The following is a 17,186-nucleotide window of genomic DNA, read 5'->3' as shown; positions in this document are numbered from 1 at the left end:
CCCAACTCTATAAAATCTTTATGTTAAAAATGTGCATACTAATTTAGGGCATCTTTGATAAGATGTAATAAGGAAATAGGCCAGTTTTCTCAAATAATGTCCTATGGAAAAAAACTCATTTTTACAACCACAAAACCAACTAAAAGTTATATACAATTGTTAAATTTTATTTTTGTATAGAATAAGATTTTAATTGGTCACCAGGGATTTAATTGCTAAATCCGAAATAAATTACTAAAGTCAGAATGGATTTTATGGTAGTTTATTTTACAATAAAGAGGGAAGATATTAAGGAAGAGAGAAAGAGAAGAAAAAAGAGAAATATAGCTGCTCTGGGCTCCTCTTGAGCCAGGCAGGAGTTCAGAGGTCTCTGCCAAGGGAAAGGAATCTCAGGATGATGGGTCTTTCCAGAGGGTGGTGCCGGCCAAGGGAAAGGGAGTCAGCCTTGCACTCCCCAGAAAGCCAAGGAAAAGGGGTCACCAGGAAATAGTTCCAGTCAGCACTCTTCTGAATGAAGAAAAATCTCCATTCCAGTAGAACTCCAGTAGAACTCTCTCTCACAGGAGGTTCTACTCTAAGTGAGAGTTCCAAGTCAAAGTCAGTGAACTTCAAGTCCTTGTCACTTTCTTTTAAAGATCTTTTTTCTTGCATCACTTCCCCTAATTTTTATGTCTACCAATCACAGTTGACTCTCTGCTCCAGGATTGCCTAGAAGTTTTCATCTTTTGTAATTAAATCCAAAATAGGCAGATCTCCATATTCAACTTTTAAATACCCTGTTTACACTTCTGGGGATTAAATCTAAAAATAGACAGGTGATTACAATTTAATCTTCACAATCAAGGAAGAGCTAAGTACCTTCATTGATACAAAAAGGGGAGAGCCTAATCCAATCTCTACAATCCTCCTGATGATCATTGGGAGACTAGTCTCCCCATTGATCATTTAACATAATCATCTTTTATCACTAAACAATTCTAACAACAAATGTATACAATATTTCACTTTCTAAAAGGAAAACTACAATAGTTAGAGATAAGAGGGAAATAGAAGAGAGAGAAAGCAAAACCAATGTTTTGCTAGGCATGTTGACAAAAAGCCAATTTAGGGGGCAGGCCCCTTTGGCATAAAAGTGTACATTCACAATAAATGTTCAACCTCCTTTAGTTCAATTAATTGCACCCAAAAGTCCATTCTGGACCTTCTTGATGCAATGTAGGTTTCTGCAGGCATCTTTCTTCAAAGGGATCATTCTCTAGATTCAAGGAGTTAAGCTTCTTTTCTGAAGTATTTCTCAAACAAAATTTTAAATCTTGGATTTTTTTATAAAAATACAATGCAATCCTCCTTGAAGAGGGTGTTCACCAACACCTGTATCAATTCAACACATGTATGAGTCAATTATCAAAATTATGGGGTATATGAGTCAATTATAAAAAGAAAGACTAAAAACATAAAAAAATAGAGGAAAAAAGTAAGCTTTGGGGAGAAATAAAAATTCAAATTCAGAATCAAGATATCAAAAACTATGTATATAAAATTTCTGAATAAAAAAGAATAAATTCATAACAGGCCCTTGTATTAGGATCCATTTAAAGTAAATTTCTGGCCCACAATTATGTAGGAAAAAAATACAGTACTATTGTATTTACCCATTATAAGTCAGGACTACAGGAAGTTGCCATACCTTAAGAGAGAAAAAAGGACTAGATTTTTGTGAAAAAGGGAAATATCATTCCCTGGTCTGATATTTCATCATTTCTCAGGGAGAGGGGAGCCAGACAGCCAATTGTTAGGTACTTTTATAGAAATTATTTTATAAGGAGTATGCTTCAAGGAGTCCTGTGTCTTACTATATGCCAAGCACCACAATCTTCAGTCTCACACTAGGTTCAAGTTCTTTCATATTGGTGTAGGAGTTCATCAGTCCCACCTGGATTGGTTTCTTTTTTGACCTGTGTGCACTTTTGGCACTTTTCAGGTTAAGTCTATGCTTCTATGGCACTATGTAGATAAGGCCTGTGCTCCTTTTTTTGATCCGCTTTCCTAGAATCAGATACAATCATAAATCACAGTCCTATAACATTTATCAATAAATGGCAGGTTTCCATAGTCTAAAGCTTCTTGGGTATGCATTTTTATGCTAGGCATTGGGCATCTAGCTTATTCTATTGCAAAAATCAAAAATATTTAAAAGAAAACCTTCTCAATATTGGTGACATGTGCTCAAATGCAAAAAATGAGAGAAAATCAAATACAATATGGCACATGTAGGAAGAGAAACAAAAATGTTAAAAATATGTATATTTCACAGTCACAGAGGTACTGTGTTCAAAAATCTGTTTCTTCTTTTTTGCTACTATTTAGACGGGAGATAAAACTGAAAAGTATTAATATCAACAAAATTAATAGATTCTAAGAGGTACCACCTTCTGCCCCATGAAGAAGGACAGTAGCATCCTGGGTATTTTTGGATGAGCTCCATTTAAGTTATTCTGTGTGGAGTTAGTTGGTTTGAGTTATCATTTTCCTAATTTATATTAATATAATTTTGATTTCTAAAATTTTGATTCCTATAGTCATTACAGTTATTTCTATCAGTTCTAAAGTTATGATTTCTATGATCATTATTATAGTTATTTCTAAAGTTATTATTTCTAAATTTGTTATTATTTCTTTTATCCTGTAGCCAGTTCTGACAGACCATCATTACATGGCCTCTTTTTCACAGTAAAGGCATGTTATTGATTTATCTGTGGTTTCCTGCAAAGGGACTATGGTCTCTCCCTGATTTTTCAGTTTTTCCTTTTACCATTTCAATTTCTTTCTGTAAGTCTTGCACTGATTTATTGTTTTCCTCATGTCTTTTTGTATGGCCCTTCTAAATGTAGACTGCTACTCTCCTCAATTCTTCATGGTCCATAGAGTCCTAGTTTAGGCAGTTAGTTTTAAAGTAGTCTTTTACCACTGAACAACAATTCTTAACAGATTGTCTACGTATTTGTCTAATATCTCTTTCTCTGGACAAATCAAAGTCCATATATATGTTTCCCACATCAATAAGTCTGTCCATAAACTGGAAGGGAGTCTCATCTTTTTCTTGTTGGGTGTTTTCGAATTTTGACCTTGAATCAGGTCTATTGGAGCAAGCTCTCATGGCTGTCAATAATGCTTCTCTGGCCTGGTTTCAACACTGGGGTTCCAATGTGGATTTTCTGTTGGCCAATAATTTTCTCCCCTAACTCACTTCTGGTTAGTTGGAGAGATGATTTTATTTTTCTCTGTTTGTCTGAAATTTTTCTAATAAGTTTTCAACATCTATCCAAGTAGGGTCAAAAGTTTTGAATATGTTCTCTAATCTTTTTATAATTGATAAAATGATAAAAAATAAAAAATGTAATGTATTTCTTATAAAAAATAATTGATTTGGAAAATAGAACAAGAGGAGAATCTAAGAATTTTAGAAAATACCTGAAAATGTAGATTATACAATTATAGATATGCTATTTCAAGAAATCAAGAATGAAAACTGCAGAAACTTATTAGAACTAAAGGGCAAAATAAAAATAGAAAAAAATCTTCTAGTCACTTCCCAAAACACAAAAATGAAAACTCCCAAGAATATCACACCAAAAATCCAGTGCTTACACATCAGGTAATAAATTCTTCAAGTATTCAGAAAGAAAAAGTTCAGGTACCAAGGAGCCACAATCAGAATTACACGAGATGTAGTAAAGCTGCCACTTTAAAGAAAAGGGGAGCTTGTAATACATTTTTCTAGAAGGCAAAATATAAAAACTTACAACCATGAATAATTTACTCACAAAATCAGAATATGATATTATTGAGGGTAGGAGGAAGATGTTTAATTTAAAAAGACTTTAAATTTTTCTTATTGAAGAGGTGAGATCTGAGTAGATACAATGAATTGCAAACACAGAGGTCAGGAGAAGCACAAAAAGGTAAGTCAATTTGAGCAATATGAATGAATTTTAGGATGATGATATGGAGCATTCTAAGAGAGAGAACAAAGAAATATCTTATAACATCTACAAGAGTCATGCAGTGAGTAATAAAATAAGGCAGTGGGCATAGTTTTATTTTTATAATCTTAAGAGAAAAAAGAAAAGAGAAGGAAAATGAATACACTAAGAAAGTAAGAGCAAAGGGATAGGATTTACTCTCACATTATCATGGTGCATGGGGAGGACATTATACAAATATAGAGTGAGGAAGTATAGGAGTGAGTGATACTTGAACTTCACTTTCATATGAATTGGACAAAGAAGGAATAAATATACATACAAAGTATTTGGCATAGAAGTACATTAAAATCAACAAACAATATGGCAAGAATATGGAAAGAAGTTAGGATTAAAAGCAAAGGATTAGTTATAAACAAAACAAACTCCAATTTTGAAACATAAATTGTTAAGGAAGCAAGGATGTGATTTATCTCTACTACTATAGAATAGTAGTAGTAGTAGTAGTAGTAGTAGTAGTAGTAGTAGTAGTAGTAGTAGTAGTAGTAGTAGTAGTAGTAGTCTCTTGGTAACCGAGGATGACGTTTGTCTTTGTGCGCTTTCATCTGTGATGTAGATGAGCGTGCACAAAGATACTTGTGCGTGAAGGAGATTTAAGTGGAAAAGTCATTGCACAGAGACAGTCCCACTCTCTTGGCGTTGGAAGCCTGGGTACAGTGGCACGAAAAGTTGTTACACCTGGAGACTTCCTCAGCGGCATTGGATGGCCGTGTTGTCTTTTGTGCTCCAACATGCTCTAAGCACTCCAGCTTTGCTGCGTTGCCCTCTCAGCTGTTGAACCTTCTTGTTGGTTTCTTCCACCTGTTCCGCCAAAGCAGTCTTCACTTGCTGGGTGAGCAAAGCCTTAGTTCACCAGGGGTCTATGACCCGATGGCTACCCTCATAAGGTTTAGCCGGCCTGTTGAAGCCGTTGCCCAGGGTGTGGCCGCTGCCGCATGCTAGCAGCTACTGGGAGCCACAAGTGAGAGCTGGGTGTCAGGTGGGGTCAGAGGCTGGAGAGCTGCCCTAGGAGGGCATGACAAGCCCTCCATACCAGAGATACTACTCCTCCCTGAGCACCCTATACACCCCAACTATAGAATATACTGCTAGAAATGCTAGTTGTAGCAATTAGATGAGAAAAACAAAATAAACTATCTTTTGCTAATAATGAGTCAACTAAAATGAACTGAAATGATAGCCAGCAAAATTTCATGATATAAAATAAATCCAAACAAATCATGAACAATTCTGTATATTATCAATCAAAACCAAAACTAGAGATATAAAAAGAAATTCCTTTTAAAATAACTTGTTTTCAGTCATTTCAGTCATGTTAGCTCTTCATGGTCCCAAATGCAGTTTTCTTGGGCAAAAACAGTGAAGTAATTTGCCATTTCTATGTCCTCATTTTACAGAAGAGGAACTAAAGCAAACAGAATGAAGTGACTTGCCCAGAGTCAAACAACTAGTTAATGTCTGAAGCCAGATTTGAACATATCAAGATGAATCTTTCTGATTCCAAGCCTAGTATTCTATCTGTATGGCTTTAAAGTAACTACGGAATATCTAAAATACATGGGAGTCTACCTATGAAGATACACAGGAATGATAAAAATACAGCTACAAAGCATTGTTTATGGACATTAAGACAAATCTAAATAATTGGAAAAACATTAATTGTGCATGAGTAGGGAGAGCCAATTTTATAGAAGTGATGATAGCTAAATTAATTTATTTATTTATTCAGTTCCCTATCAATCAAACTACTTTCTAGAATGAGAAAAGCAATAATGAAATTCATCTAGAGGAGCAAAAAATCAAGAATCTCAAATAATGAGAAAAGCTGTGTAGGAAAGAGGCCTACTAGTAGCTTCTCTTAAACTATATTCCATAGCAGTAATAATCAGAGAAGTTGATTAATGGAAAAGGTTAAATATACAACACAAAGAAGTAAATGAACATATTAGCTTTGTATTTAACAAACTCAAAAATTCTAGCTACTAAAACAAGGATTGTTTGGGAAAATTTTCTGGGAAAAATGAACAGCAATATCATAGAAATAAGGTTTAGACAGCATCTCATATTATATGACAAGATAAGTTCCTAAAAGATACATATCTTGTACATAAAAGGTCATATCATAAACAAAATTAATTTTCAAATTTGTGAATAGATCACAAAAAAAAACAAGGGATAAAAAGGAACATAGAAGGAGGAATGAACAATTTTGGTCATATAAAATTAAAAAGTTTTTGCAAATACAGTGCAAGTAAGATTAGAAGGAAAATAGTTAATTGAGGAGGAAATCTTTGCAGTAAGTTTCTTTGATGAAGATTTCATTTGCAAGATATATAAAGAACTGATTCAAACATATAAGAGTAAAACTTAGTTGCCAATTAACAAATGGTCAAAGTATATATATATATATGTGAACAGGCAGTTCTAAGTTGAAGATATACAAGCTATCTATAGTCATATGAAAGAATGCTTCAAATCATACCTGCCTGTCTTCCTCTGGACTTCTCCCTAATGCCCCAGGAACATCTTCCATCATGCAAGATCACTTCAGCCTTAGAACTTATACTTCATCAGTACCCTGTGCTCTTGGGGTCCCTCCTTCCCTCTGATTAGAGAGTGAAGAGTAAAGAGCTCCTCTCAGAACTTCCATTTAAGGAGAGTGCTCAGACCAGCCACCTCTTCTTTTCTTACCTGGGTACATTCCTCTGTACTTCTCGATAATATCTCTGCTAATTATCTTCCCTCTGCCCCTCCCCCCATCCCCATAGTAGATACTTAATACATTTTATTGACTAGATGACTGAATTAAAGAAAGGCAAATTAAAGCAACTTTGAGATTCCATTTTATACCCATCAGATTAGGAAAACTGACAAAAAAAAAGTCAAATATTAGAGGGTTGTCTGCATTAAAACATGATGATATATTTTTGGAAGAGCTATGAATTGCTTCAGCCATCCTGGAAAGCAATTGGATACTGTCTTTCAAGTATACTTAACCATCCATATCCTTTGAACTAATGATACCATTACTTAGGTTTTATACTCCTAGGAGATTAAAGAAAGAAAGTGATCATGTATATACAAGAAATATTTCTAGCAGTTCTTGTGGTAACAAAGAACTGGAAATTATGAGAGTACCCATTAGTTGGGGACTTGCTGAATAAATTGTAATATAATAATGTAATGCAGTACTATTGTGCTGTAAGAAATGATTAAAGTATTTTAGGAAAATGTGGAAATATTTGTGTGAATTAATACAGAGTGAAGTGAACAGACTTGGGGGAATAATTTATGCTCAATTTCATATGGTAAAATGAACATTTTCAAAAGACTTCAGAACTCTTATCAATATAGTGACAAACTACCTCCTGGCAGAGAATGATAGATTAATATGTAGAATGAGATACACATTTTTGGACATGGTTAATATCAAACTTTGTATTATTTGACTATGCTTGTTTGTTACAAGGTTTTGTTTGTCTTTCCATTTTTTTCAGTGAGAAATGGTGGGAAAAAATAAGTAAAATAAAACAATTTAAAACAACAATAAAAATCAGAGAAATTGCATCTTAACCTAGAAGCAATAGAGACTCAATGGAACTTTTTGAACAGGGAAAGGAAGTAACATGGTCAGACCTGTGCTTTAGGAACATCACTTGGGCAACCATGTGGAGGATGGATTGGACAGGGAAAAGAGAAGGCAACCAATTTGTAGACTAATGCAGTAGTCTAGAAGGAAGGTGGCAAAGGCCTGAACTAGGTAGTGGCCATGTAAGTAGTGCAAAAGATGTAAACCATTTACTCTGCAACTTCTTTACATATCTTCTAGTTTCATTTTTAGAAGAGATATATAATATTTATGTAATTCAGTTTTGTTGAACTAAGGTTCACTTACCATATTAAGAAGATGTATTGGCATTATAAGTGTGTTCCAAAGTCACAGACTGTTATCACTCTGTCCACCTTCTTTTGCTACTCTATTACTTAAGAAGTAGAAAACAACAACACTGAACCGAGGGCCATTTTGTATTTTTCTTTATTTAATGAGACACCACAACTAAAGAATTCATTTTTTAGTGACTAACAGTGTTAATGAATCTCTGAATATTTGTCTAGGTTTGTTCTTCAGTGGTAGTAGAGACTATTGCTGGGCCATATTTCATAGGATCATAATTTAAAGCTGGAACAATCATCTACACCAGTTCTCTCATTTTACAGATAAGGAGATTGAGTACTAGAAAAATTAAATAATTTACCTAAGGTCATATTGGGAGTAAGTGAAAGAGCTAGGATTCAAACATATCTCTTTTATCTCTAAATGTTCTGCATTTGACGATTTCCAAAAAATAAAACACTAAACAAGATTTTTCTTAAATTTAAAAGTAAATGTATAGACACAGTCATACTTTGAACAAGAGTAAAAGGCATACATGCAATGATCTTTTACATTTACAACTGTGCATATCAATTATAACTTTTTCAGAGGTCTCATTGTAGACAACGGAATGTCTATTTGTAGTTTCCAGCCTACTCAGGCAACTGTAGTATGGAGTAAAAAGAATAGGGCATAGGAAATATTGGTGTCTTATTAAAAAAAAAACCTACAAAAGAAACACATACTGTAAAATAGCAATTATTCTCAATGCATTGAAATAATAAAATTGGCCATTTAGAGATTTTCTAACTGAATAAAAAGAGACTTTAAAGAGATCTCATTCATAAGTGAATATTGAAGTACTTTATATTTTAATCAAATAGATGAACTTAGATAAACACTTAAACTTATAATATTGACTTATGAAACTTTAGTGCTTTATGGAAATATCAAGAATGCCCTCTGTCTTAGAAAACTATTCTACCTTCTTAAGTTGTAATGATCTCAAGGAAAAAACTCTTGCTCCATTTTACTCCTGGACATATTTCCCAATCTTTGATTTTAGAAGCTATTCAAAATAATGTTATTTTTATATTTCCAAATAAACAAAAATAGTTTCCCAAAGTGGCTTGATATACTTTGCCAGAGCTTTCACTTCATGGAGATAGCCTTTGAAAACTTGAGCATCATCTCCATATGAGACATCAAAGTAGGACTTTTGTATTTAATAGTAACTATTAAAATTAGCCTCAGAAGTTTCTGGCAGGGTTTTAGAACAGGGACCAATAAAAAGAAATGTAATCTGCTAATACCTGCCTTTGCAAAGTTGGTAATTTGAAGTGAATTGCTATAAAGGATAATTAAAGTTTGTGAAAAGAAAAATTGACCTGCAAAAGTGGTCTGAGGTGGTCATTTTTATTTAGTATGGGAGTATAGTTCAGTGGAATGCATGCCACATTTGGATATAGAGACAATAACCTCAATCCCAGATCTAGTTTACATCTTGGTCCTGACACTTACCTCTCTGGCCTTGGTTAAGTTACTTAACCTCTTTTGGCCTCAGTTTTCTCATATGTAAAATGAGAATGTTAGACTGGAAGGCTTCTAAGGGCCTTTTTTTTTTTAAACCCTTATCTTCCATCTTGGAATCAATACTGTGTTACACAGGGTCACACAGAGTCACACAGCTTGGAAGTGTCTGAGGTCAGATTTGAACCTAGGACCTCCCATCTATAGGCCTGACTCTCAATCTACGGAGCTACCCAGCTGCCCCCTAAGGACCTTTTTATAAATTGATGACCTTTATAATCTAATACAGAGGTTTAAATGATCTTAAACGCCTTAATTCTTTAGTAGAAATCTGTCTTTTAAATATCAGTATTGTTCCAGTGATTCCATACAGCTACAAACCATGCAGTGTCCATTAAAAAAAATTAAAATTAAATAATATTAAAGCTAACAAGAGGAGATGGAAATATGTATGGCTTAGTATAATTAGGATGCATTATGTTATCAACTATGCTTTGCCCTTGAGAATTGACACATGAGATATATAGACAAACAAATAGAAAAGGAGGATGGATTTTCATGTGGCACAAATGAAAGAAATGGATATCCAGAATGGTACAATAGAAACACAAAGATAATAAAAGAACAGTAAGAATTCCAGTGCTTGGAAGAACATGGGGGAAAAGATGAGGAGACATGGAAGAATTCTCATATTGATGGAATTAATTCATCTACCAAAGCATCTGGAAGTATTTTAATCCAGAATGGTCTGCTTTCTGAATAAAATATTTTGATGAAAGGTTCTGATATGTGTTACTAAGAAAGGAATTTTAACTCAATTTATGTTCAATATTTACTAAGTACCCAATGTATACAAAATACTGTTCTAGGTAGGAAGAAGGATGTGGAAACAAAGTTTAAATATGATAGTAAAATCAGAACTCGACCTTCATGGAGCTTATAGTCTAATCACGACCTGGTGTATTATAATATATAACATGTATACAGATAATATAAAATAATATTTGTTAATGTGTTAAAATGGTGCAAAATGCATTGTGAGGTTTGAGGGGGAAGGATACGGTCATTCAAAGTTCTGTGAAAGAGTTGGTATCTGAATGTGTCTTTAAAGGGTAGCTAGGAACTCAAAAGCCAAGGAGGGAGAGAGTATTAAAATTTTTTTTATTCTGAGCAAATTTGTTCAGATATCATTCTATCATTATAAATTATAGAGTATTCTTAATAAACACCAAATAAAATGAACATTTCTCTACATAATGGAACTGGAAAAGAGTGTTGCACATGATTCTGTGAGTCTATTATATATAGCTTCTTTTCCTTTTTAAAAAATGTCATAAAGTCCATACTTTACTTCCAAAGCTATCCAGATTATCTGTGATTTTTTCTGAGTGTGATAACACTCTAGGCAGTCAACATTGTGAGTGCAAAGGTACAGAGACGGGAAAATATAACATGTGATAGTAGCAAGGTTGGAACATAGGGTATTGATGGATAGTATAGGATGAAGCTTTGAGAAAAGGCGATGACATTAGACAATAGAGGATCTTGGAACTTAAACTTGATATGATAAACAAAAGGCAGTCATGGGAGATTTTTGAGCAGAGAAGTGATATGACCAGACTGTGGTGCAGGAAAGATTAGTTAGCCAGAGGGATGAAAGATAGATTAGTGGAGGTAAGGAGACCTTTATGGGACCATTGTAATATTTAAAATAACATACATTTAGGGCTAGAAAGAGACAGAGATTATCAAGTAAAGATCATTCATTTTATGCTATGAGAAAATTAGAGATTCAGAAAAATTAAATCACTTCCCCATGGACAAACATTTAGTTACTGGCAGATCTGAGATTTGAACCCAGTTTTTCTAACTCCAAACAACAATTTTTCCACCAAAAGAAAGGATTTATACTGTACCAAGTGGGTAAAAGTGCCATAAGGAGAAAAGGGACAGACATAAAGATGTTTGGGATATAGAATTGATGATTCCCTAGGAAAATGCTCTTTGCTTCTTTGCTTTTAAGATTTTCCTCTTTTGGTTATTGAATATTTTTAGGTGGTGACTCCTCAAAAAGTAGTTCCTGCCATTCTTCAAATATGTCTCTCCTACTCAGTCACAGCCAGACTTTCGCCATCATGGAATAAAGCTGGTCATTTGTTAGTTCAAGGTAACTAATTTGCCTGATTATCAGTGAATTTAAGAGCCTTTCTTATCTTATGAGTCCTTCTAGTTTATTTTTGCTTGCCAATTTATTTTTTAACAACATTTATTAAACACCTTCCATGTGGGATGTACTAGATATGCAAAGATAAAAAAAAAACAATTCTTTTTTTTTTTAACCCTTACCTTCCGTCTTGGAGTCAATACTGAGTATTGGCTCCAAGGCAGAAGAGTGGTAAGGGCTAGGCAATGGGGGTCAAGTGACTTGCCCAGGGTCACACAGCTGGGAAGTTTCTGAGGTCAGATTTGAACCTAGGACCTCCCGTCTCTAGGGCTGGCTTTCAATCCACTGAGCTACCCAGCTGCCCCCAAAAAAACAATTCTTGAAGAGCTTACTTTTTAGCGGAAGTTGTGATGATACCATTGTGTATACATTGTGTATACAGGTAAGTAAATTCAAAGTAATTTTTTCTATCTGTTCTTGGTTTTTATTTATCTTGTTTATAGGGAATGTTGCTTTGAGTGTAGTCAGTCCTACACTCAGAGCCAACAACAATATAAGTGCCACCTAAACCTCTGCTGAACTTTTCTAGGATAATTTTGCACCAGATTCTTCTGATAGCAATGCCTTCCATAATTATAAAGATCTAATCATTCATAGCAATATTTTCAGATTTTAGTGTTAAGGTACGAAAGTAACATTACTTGCAAACCTTCTCAATAAACTCATTCAGATGAAGATGAATTCAGATGTAAAAATTGTATTAGTGATAATTCCTAGGAAACCCTAAGGAATGTATGCACATTTACTTATCTAATTCTATATAAATATTCTCTGCCAAGGAGGAAATATTTTATTGAAAAAATCTTTATATCTTATCCTTTCTTACATATTTGGCTAAACATTTCTGTGCTACTTTTGATTTAAATCAAATGTGGATAGTTTTATTTTTCTTTGAAATATCACCTAAGATTCCTTTGAATAACAAATTAATTTTATGGCATTTTTCTTAGTCTCTATGTATGAAAAAATTCAGAGATGATGACTTTTATGTGCAGCAATAAAATTATTGAATAATAGTAATACAGTATATTCTGTGGATTTCTTTAAGGGAGAGATTTTCTTTCTCAAATGGGAAAGCAAAGTGCCATTGGTAAGTAGATATGTTAGTAAATAAAACAATGCGATTATCAGTTCTTAATAGGCATCCTTATGTACCTTGGGGTTGACATGATTTTGGTTTGTATTTTTATAATGGATAAGAATGACAGATTTCACCTTGTGAACTCCGTTTAACATTTTGATCTGAAATAGAATTGAAAATACAATTTTTTTCAAAGATTGGCAGGTATTATATTAAGAACCTGATTAAGATCCTGATTGAAAAAGACTTTTATGTTCTGTTTAGAAATGCATTAGGAATAGTGAATTTTATCAACATTTACTTGTTTATGATGCAAGAGACTGTTCACATTGTCATAATAATGACATTTTTAAAAGTAACAACTTGACTCCTAAAAAGAAGCACATGATTCCTTTTCTACTAAAGGAAAAAATCTTACTGGAATGTCAGAGATGTTCTAAAACTTCAAGATCCATCATATAGGTCAACTGTACTCTTCAGTGGACATGCATTATAGGGCAATTTATTTTCCCACTATTAGTCCATAGTTTCACAAACATTTTGTGTAGTAGTAATTGTTGTGTCCTAATTTCTTGGTCCAGAAGTAAAATTTTAATCTTAGTTTAATTCTCCACTCAGTTGTATCTGAAGTGACAGTTCTAAGAATTTCTCATTCTGACATTGAAAGCAATTTTAATTGTGAATGAAAAAAAGACGAGGGCTCAAAGACTCTGGGAATTTTGCATTGTCCAGTCATAACCTCTGGGCATATTTACTATCTGAAAGGCAACTCAGGTCAAGTACTAGAAAACACAGAGGAAGGCTTTCTCTATATATTAGGATCAGTCCAATCTATGTATTATCCAATCATATAACAGTCTTTGGGTTTATAAAATGTTTGTGCTGGTCCTTTCTTTTACTGTAGAACTTTTCACATTCTTCCTCTCACTCTAATTTATCCCTGTAAGTCTAACTTCAAATCTTTAAGACCCAGAATTGTCAAACATATAGAACTTATTTGAATTATGTTTTTACTTTGGTTCATCAAGTACCCTTTTCATCAAAGCAGATTATGTGCTTTTATAATCTGCATGATTTTTGTCCACATTTTCTCATATATCACCTAGAAAGAGTGCTTTCTTAAAGTCACCTTAAGCAGTGCTATAGTCTTTTCACTACCTCTTTAAAAATATTAAAGGTATTAGTGTATCACACTATGGGGTATCCATCTACTGTGACTGGAATTTGGGATCATAGATTTCAACCAGAAGTAAATTAAGAGAACATCTGATCCAAACCTTTAATTTTATATAGTAAGAGCCTGAGGCTCAAGTAATATGCCCAAGATTGTATAGATGGTAGTAACAGAACCAGGGTTTGAACCAATTCCTAATCCATTGCTATTTCTATTACATCATATTCCCTATCTATATCACTTCTTCCATTCATTACATAATTAGAATACTTCTTTTTCTGTTATTAGTATTTATTTTGGGCATATCCATTAAAAATTGTTCATAGCTTAGTTTCTTTGGGGGGCCACATTCTTTTACTATTAGGCTGGAAATACTTAACATATTTTGATAATACAGAAAAATTTATTATGATAAAAACTTGACACCAATGGTAGTAAACATTTTACTTTCAGTTTTGGACTTCAATGTGTCAGAAACCCAACTTTGCATCAGTATTGAAGCTTGTACAGTTAGACTACCACCACCCAAGGTACCAAATTATTCCAATTTATAGGCCTTATGTTGTGATTTTTCCTGGGTTTTATTTTAGGGTGGTGCTTTCTTATTTAGCATGAAGAATGTCTGAAAGCTCATATTGTTTTGATAGTCATCAAAATACATTTATTGAGTATTTACTGTTTTTTATTGCTCTAGGTTTGTCTAAAGATCCCATCATCAAATTGTCTATGCCTCAAACTGGACTTTTGAATATAGGGCATTTAAGGAGGGACCAGTTAGGATAAATCATCAATAAATATGGAATTCTGGTTGTCAAAAATTATTGAGTTTATTATGTAAGAAGAGGTATCATTCCTAATACACTCACACAGATACATACATACATACATATATACCTATGCATTAACATTCACAGGCACACAAAATTGTGTTTTTATCACTACTAAGCACTGTGCCTGGCACATAGTACATATTTAATAAATTTTTGTTGAGTGATACATGCATACATTTAGTGTGCCCTAAAGTAGCCATAGAAAGAGGAAACATTAGATATGACAAGAAAGATATATCTGGTGATTTCAATAGTATAATGGAGGCATTATTAACAAATAGGGATTTGATAATTTTATGAGAAATGGGACATTAAGGGACTTGGAGTTCAGTTGGAGAGAGAGGAAATACCACAGACACACACAAATAAATAACAATATAAGATAAATGCTTAGTACAAATGAATTCTATAATAAGTGAATAGTCAAATAAGCTGTGATATTATTGCCTGTAAGACCACTATTGACAGATTGAAGACAAAGAGGGGTGCATGGTATTCTGAGTAATTGGGAAACCAGGTATTTGGTGATTTGGTAACAGTATATAGCGCGCACACACACACACACACACACACATAAAATCTGTGTGTAGGTGTGTGTGTGTAATTTAAATCAGTGTACCTGGGGAGTGAGGCAGAACAGATTATATGTATATATTTCTTTCTGATGGCTAGATTCATTTTGGGATTTATGTATTAAAATGTTTTCTTTCTATTAAAAGCTAAATGACTTTGACATTTCTGAAAACATATTAAAGAATTTTGATGATAACAAGCATGCTATTATTGAGGGGCATTCCATTTTAAGCAACTGGTGCTATGTCTTGCCAAGGTAAGATTTCAATTTCTAACTTCTCTGGCAGGTTAAAAAATATTAATTTCCACTTCTCAGTATATGCTAAATTAGATCACATAAGGTTAACATTTTGTTAATTGAGTCATAAATAGTGTCAAAAAATAAAAACAAAATAATATGGCAAAAAGAGATCTGAAATCTGGTCTTGTCCATATCACTAACCAGGTATGTCACATAGTCTATCTGGGCCTCAGTTTCCTTATACAAAATGGAGGTTTGGATTAATTGATTTTTAAGATCTTTAAGTTTTACTCATAAATTCTAAAGTTTCATGAGGTATTCTGTCACTATATGGATGTTTATTAACTTACTAAAATCATTCATTTCTTTCATAATTTTGCTCAAAAGAAGTTATTATAAATGTTATCATTAGTTCTAGTTCCAAAAAAATTATTATGCTTTTTTTCTAACCAAAGGAATATGTTCTTTATAAAAACAGATATACCCATTCCACTTGCAGGCTCTAGTTTATTATTGTATGACAGAATTGATTATCCCAAATTACAAAGTGAAAAGTCTAGATTTGAATTGTTACTAATAAAAGATTATGAAATGACACTGGGGCAGGTAAGTGGTACAGTGGATAGAGTGCTAGATCTGTGGTCAGAAAGACATCTTCCTTAGTTCACATGTGGCCTCAGACATATACTGGGCAGGCCATTTAACTCTGTTTTCCTCTGTTTCTTCATCTATAAAATGAGCTGGAGAAGGAAATAGAAACTACTCCAGTATCTTTGCCAGCAAATGAGGTCACAGAGTCAGACATGACTAAAAGGGACTAAACAACAACATGAAATAACAACTGTTAAAGCTCTATTCAGCTATAACAGTCTCACTAGTTTGAATCCTGCTAAGGACTAATGATTATTTGGATAGTCTGGGTTGAGTCAGAATCTTTAATTTATTATTTTAAGGGGTTTGTTGAAGAAACTAGGATAAATAAAATTATAAATTAACTCAATTACAGGAAAAATATTTTGAGTATTTTAAGAAACCTAGTCTTGGGGTCTGGAAGACCTGAGTTTAAATCCTGCCTCTGACACATATAAACCATGTGAGTAGTGGAAGTCACTTAACTTCTCAGTGACTGGGACAACCCTCTGTAATATTTAAAATAGTTGTCTGCCATAAACTGTAGGAGTTAAAATGGTTGAGGTATAAATTGTGATAGATATAAGAGAGGGTGAGTAAATTTGGCCTCTGAAAATATGTTTCACTACACTGTCTTGGTTTTTAAATCAAATATAAGGTGGTCGCCAGGGAATATATTCCCAAATTATGAATATGCCCAAGTCAACTGGGTTTTATAGAGAATTTAATTAATAATACAATGAGTAATCAAAGAAAGAGAGAGAGAGAAAAAAAAGTATAATTATGAAGGGCCTTAAGCCAACATGGCCTAGACCTGAGTCTTAAGAGAGAGAGAATCAGTCAGTTTTTTATCACTCACCACAAGATTTGTCTTAAGCAAGGATGTCTGGGGAACAGAGTCTCCCCAGAGGGAGTTCCAGCCAGAGTCAGCCTCCCAAGGGACTTCTTCTCAAGAGATCTTCAAAGGGCCTCCTCCAAAAGGATCT

At 33.6% G+C, this 17,186-nt stretch overlaps 1 protein-coding gene across 1 annotated transcript in view; it reads left to right on the top strand.

Moving 5' to 3' along the window:
• Positions 1-17,186, top strand: part of C3H18orf63 (chromosome 3 C18orf63 homolog) — a 57,463-nt gene that overhangs the window by 21,794 nt on the left and 18,483 nt on the right. Inside the window, exons 5-8 of the mRNA XM_056823580.1 lie at positions 11,503-11,614; positions 12,720-12,761; positions 14,380-14,456; positions 15,476-15,585. Coding sequence (XP_056679558.1) covers positions 11,503-11,614; positions 12,720-12,761; positions 14,380-14,456; positions 15,476-15,585 — 341 coding nt within the window. The remainder of the gene's footprint in view (positions 1-11,502; positions 11,615-12,719; positions 12,762-14,379; positions 14,457-15,475; positions 15,586-17,186) is intronic.

The sequence above is a fragment of the Monodelphis domestica genome, chromosome 3, assembly GCF_027887165.1.
Source record: "Monodelphis domestica isolate mMonDom1 chromosome 3, mMonDom1.pri, whole genome shotgun sequence".
Lineage (NCBI taxonomy): Eukaryota > Metazoa > Chordata > Mammalia > Didelphimorphia > Didelphidae > Monodelphis > Monodelphis domestica.
The sequence above is the reverse complement of the archived record's forward strand: the minus strand, read 5'-3'. Positions and strand labels throughout refer to the sequence as shown.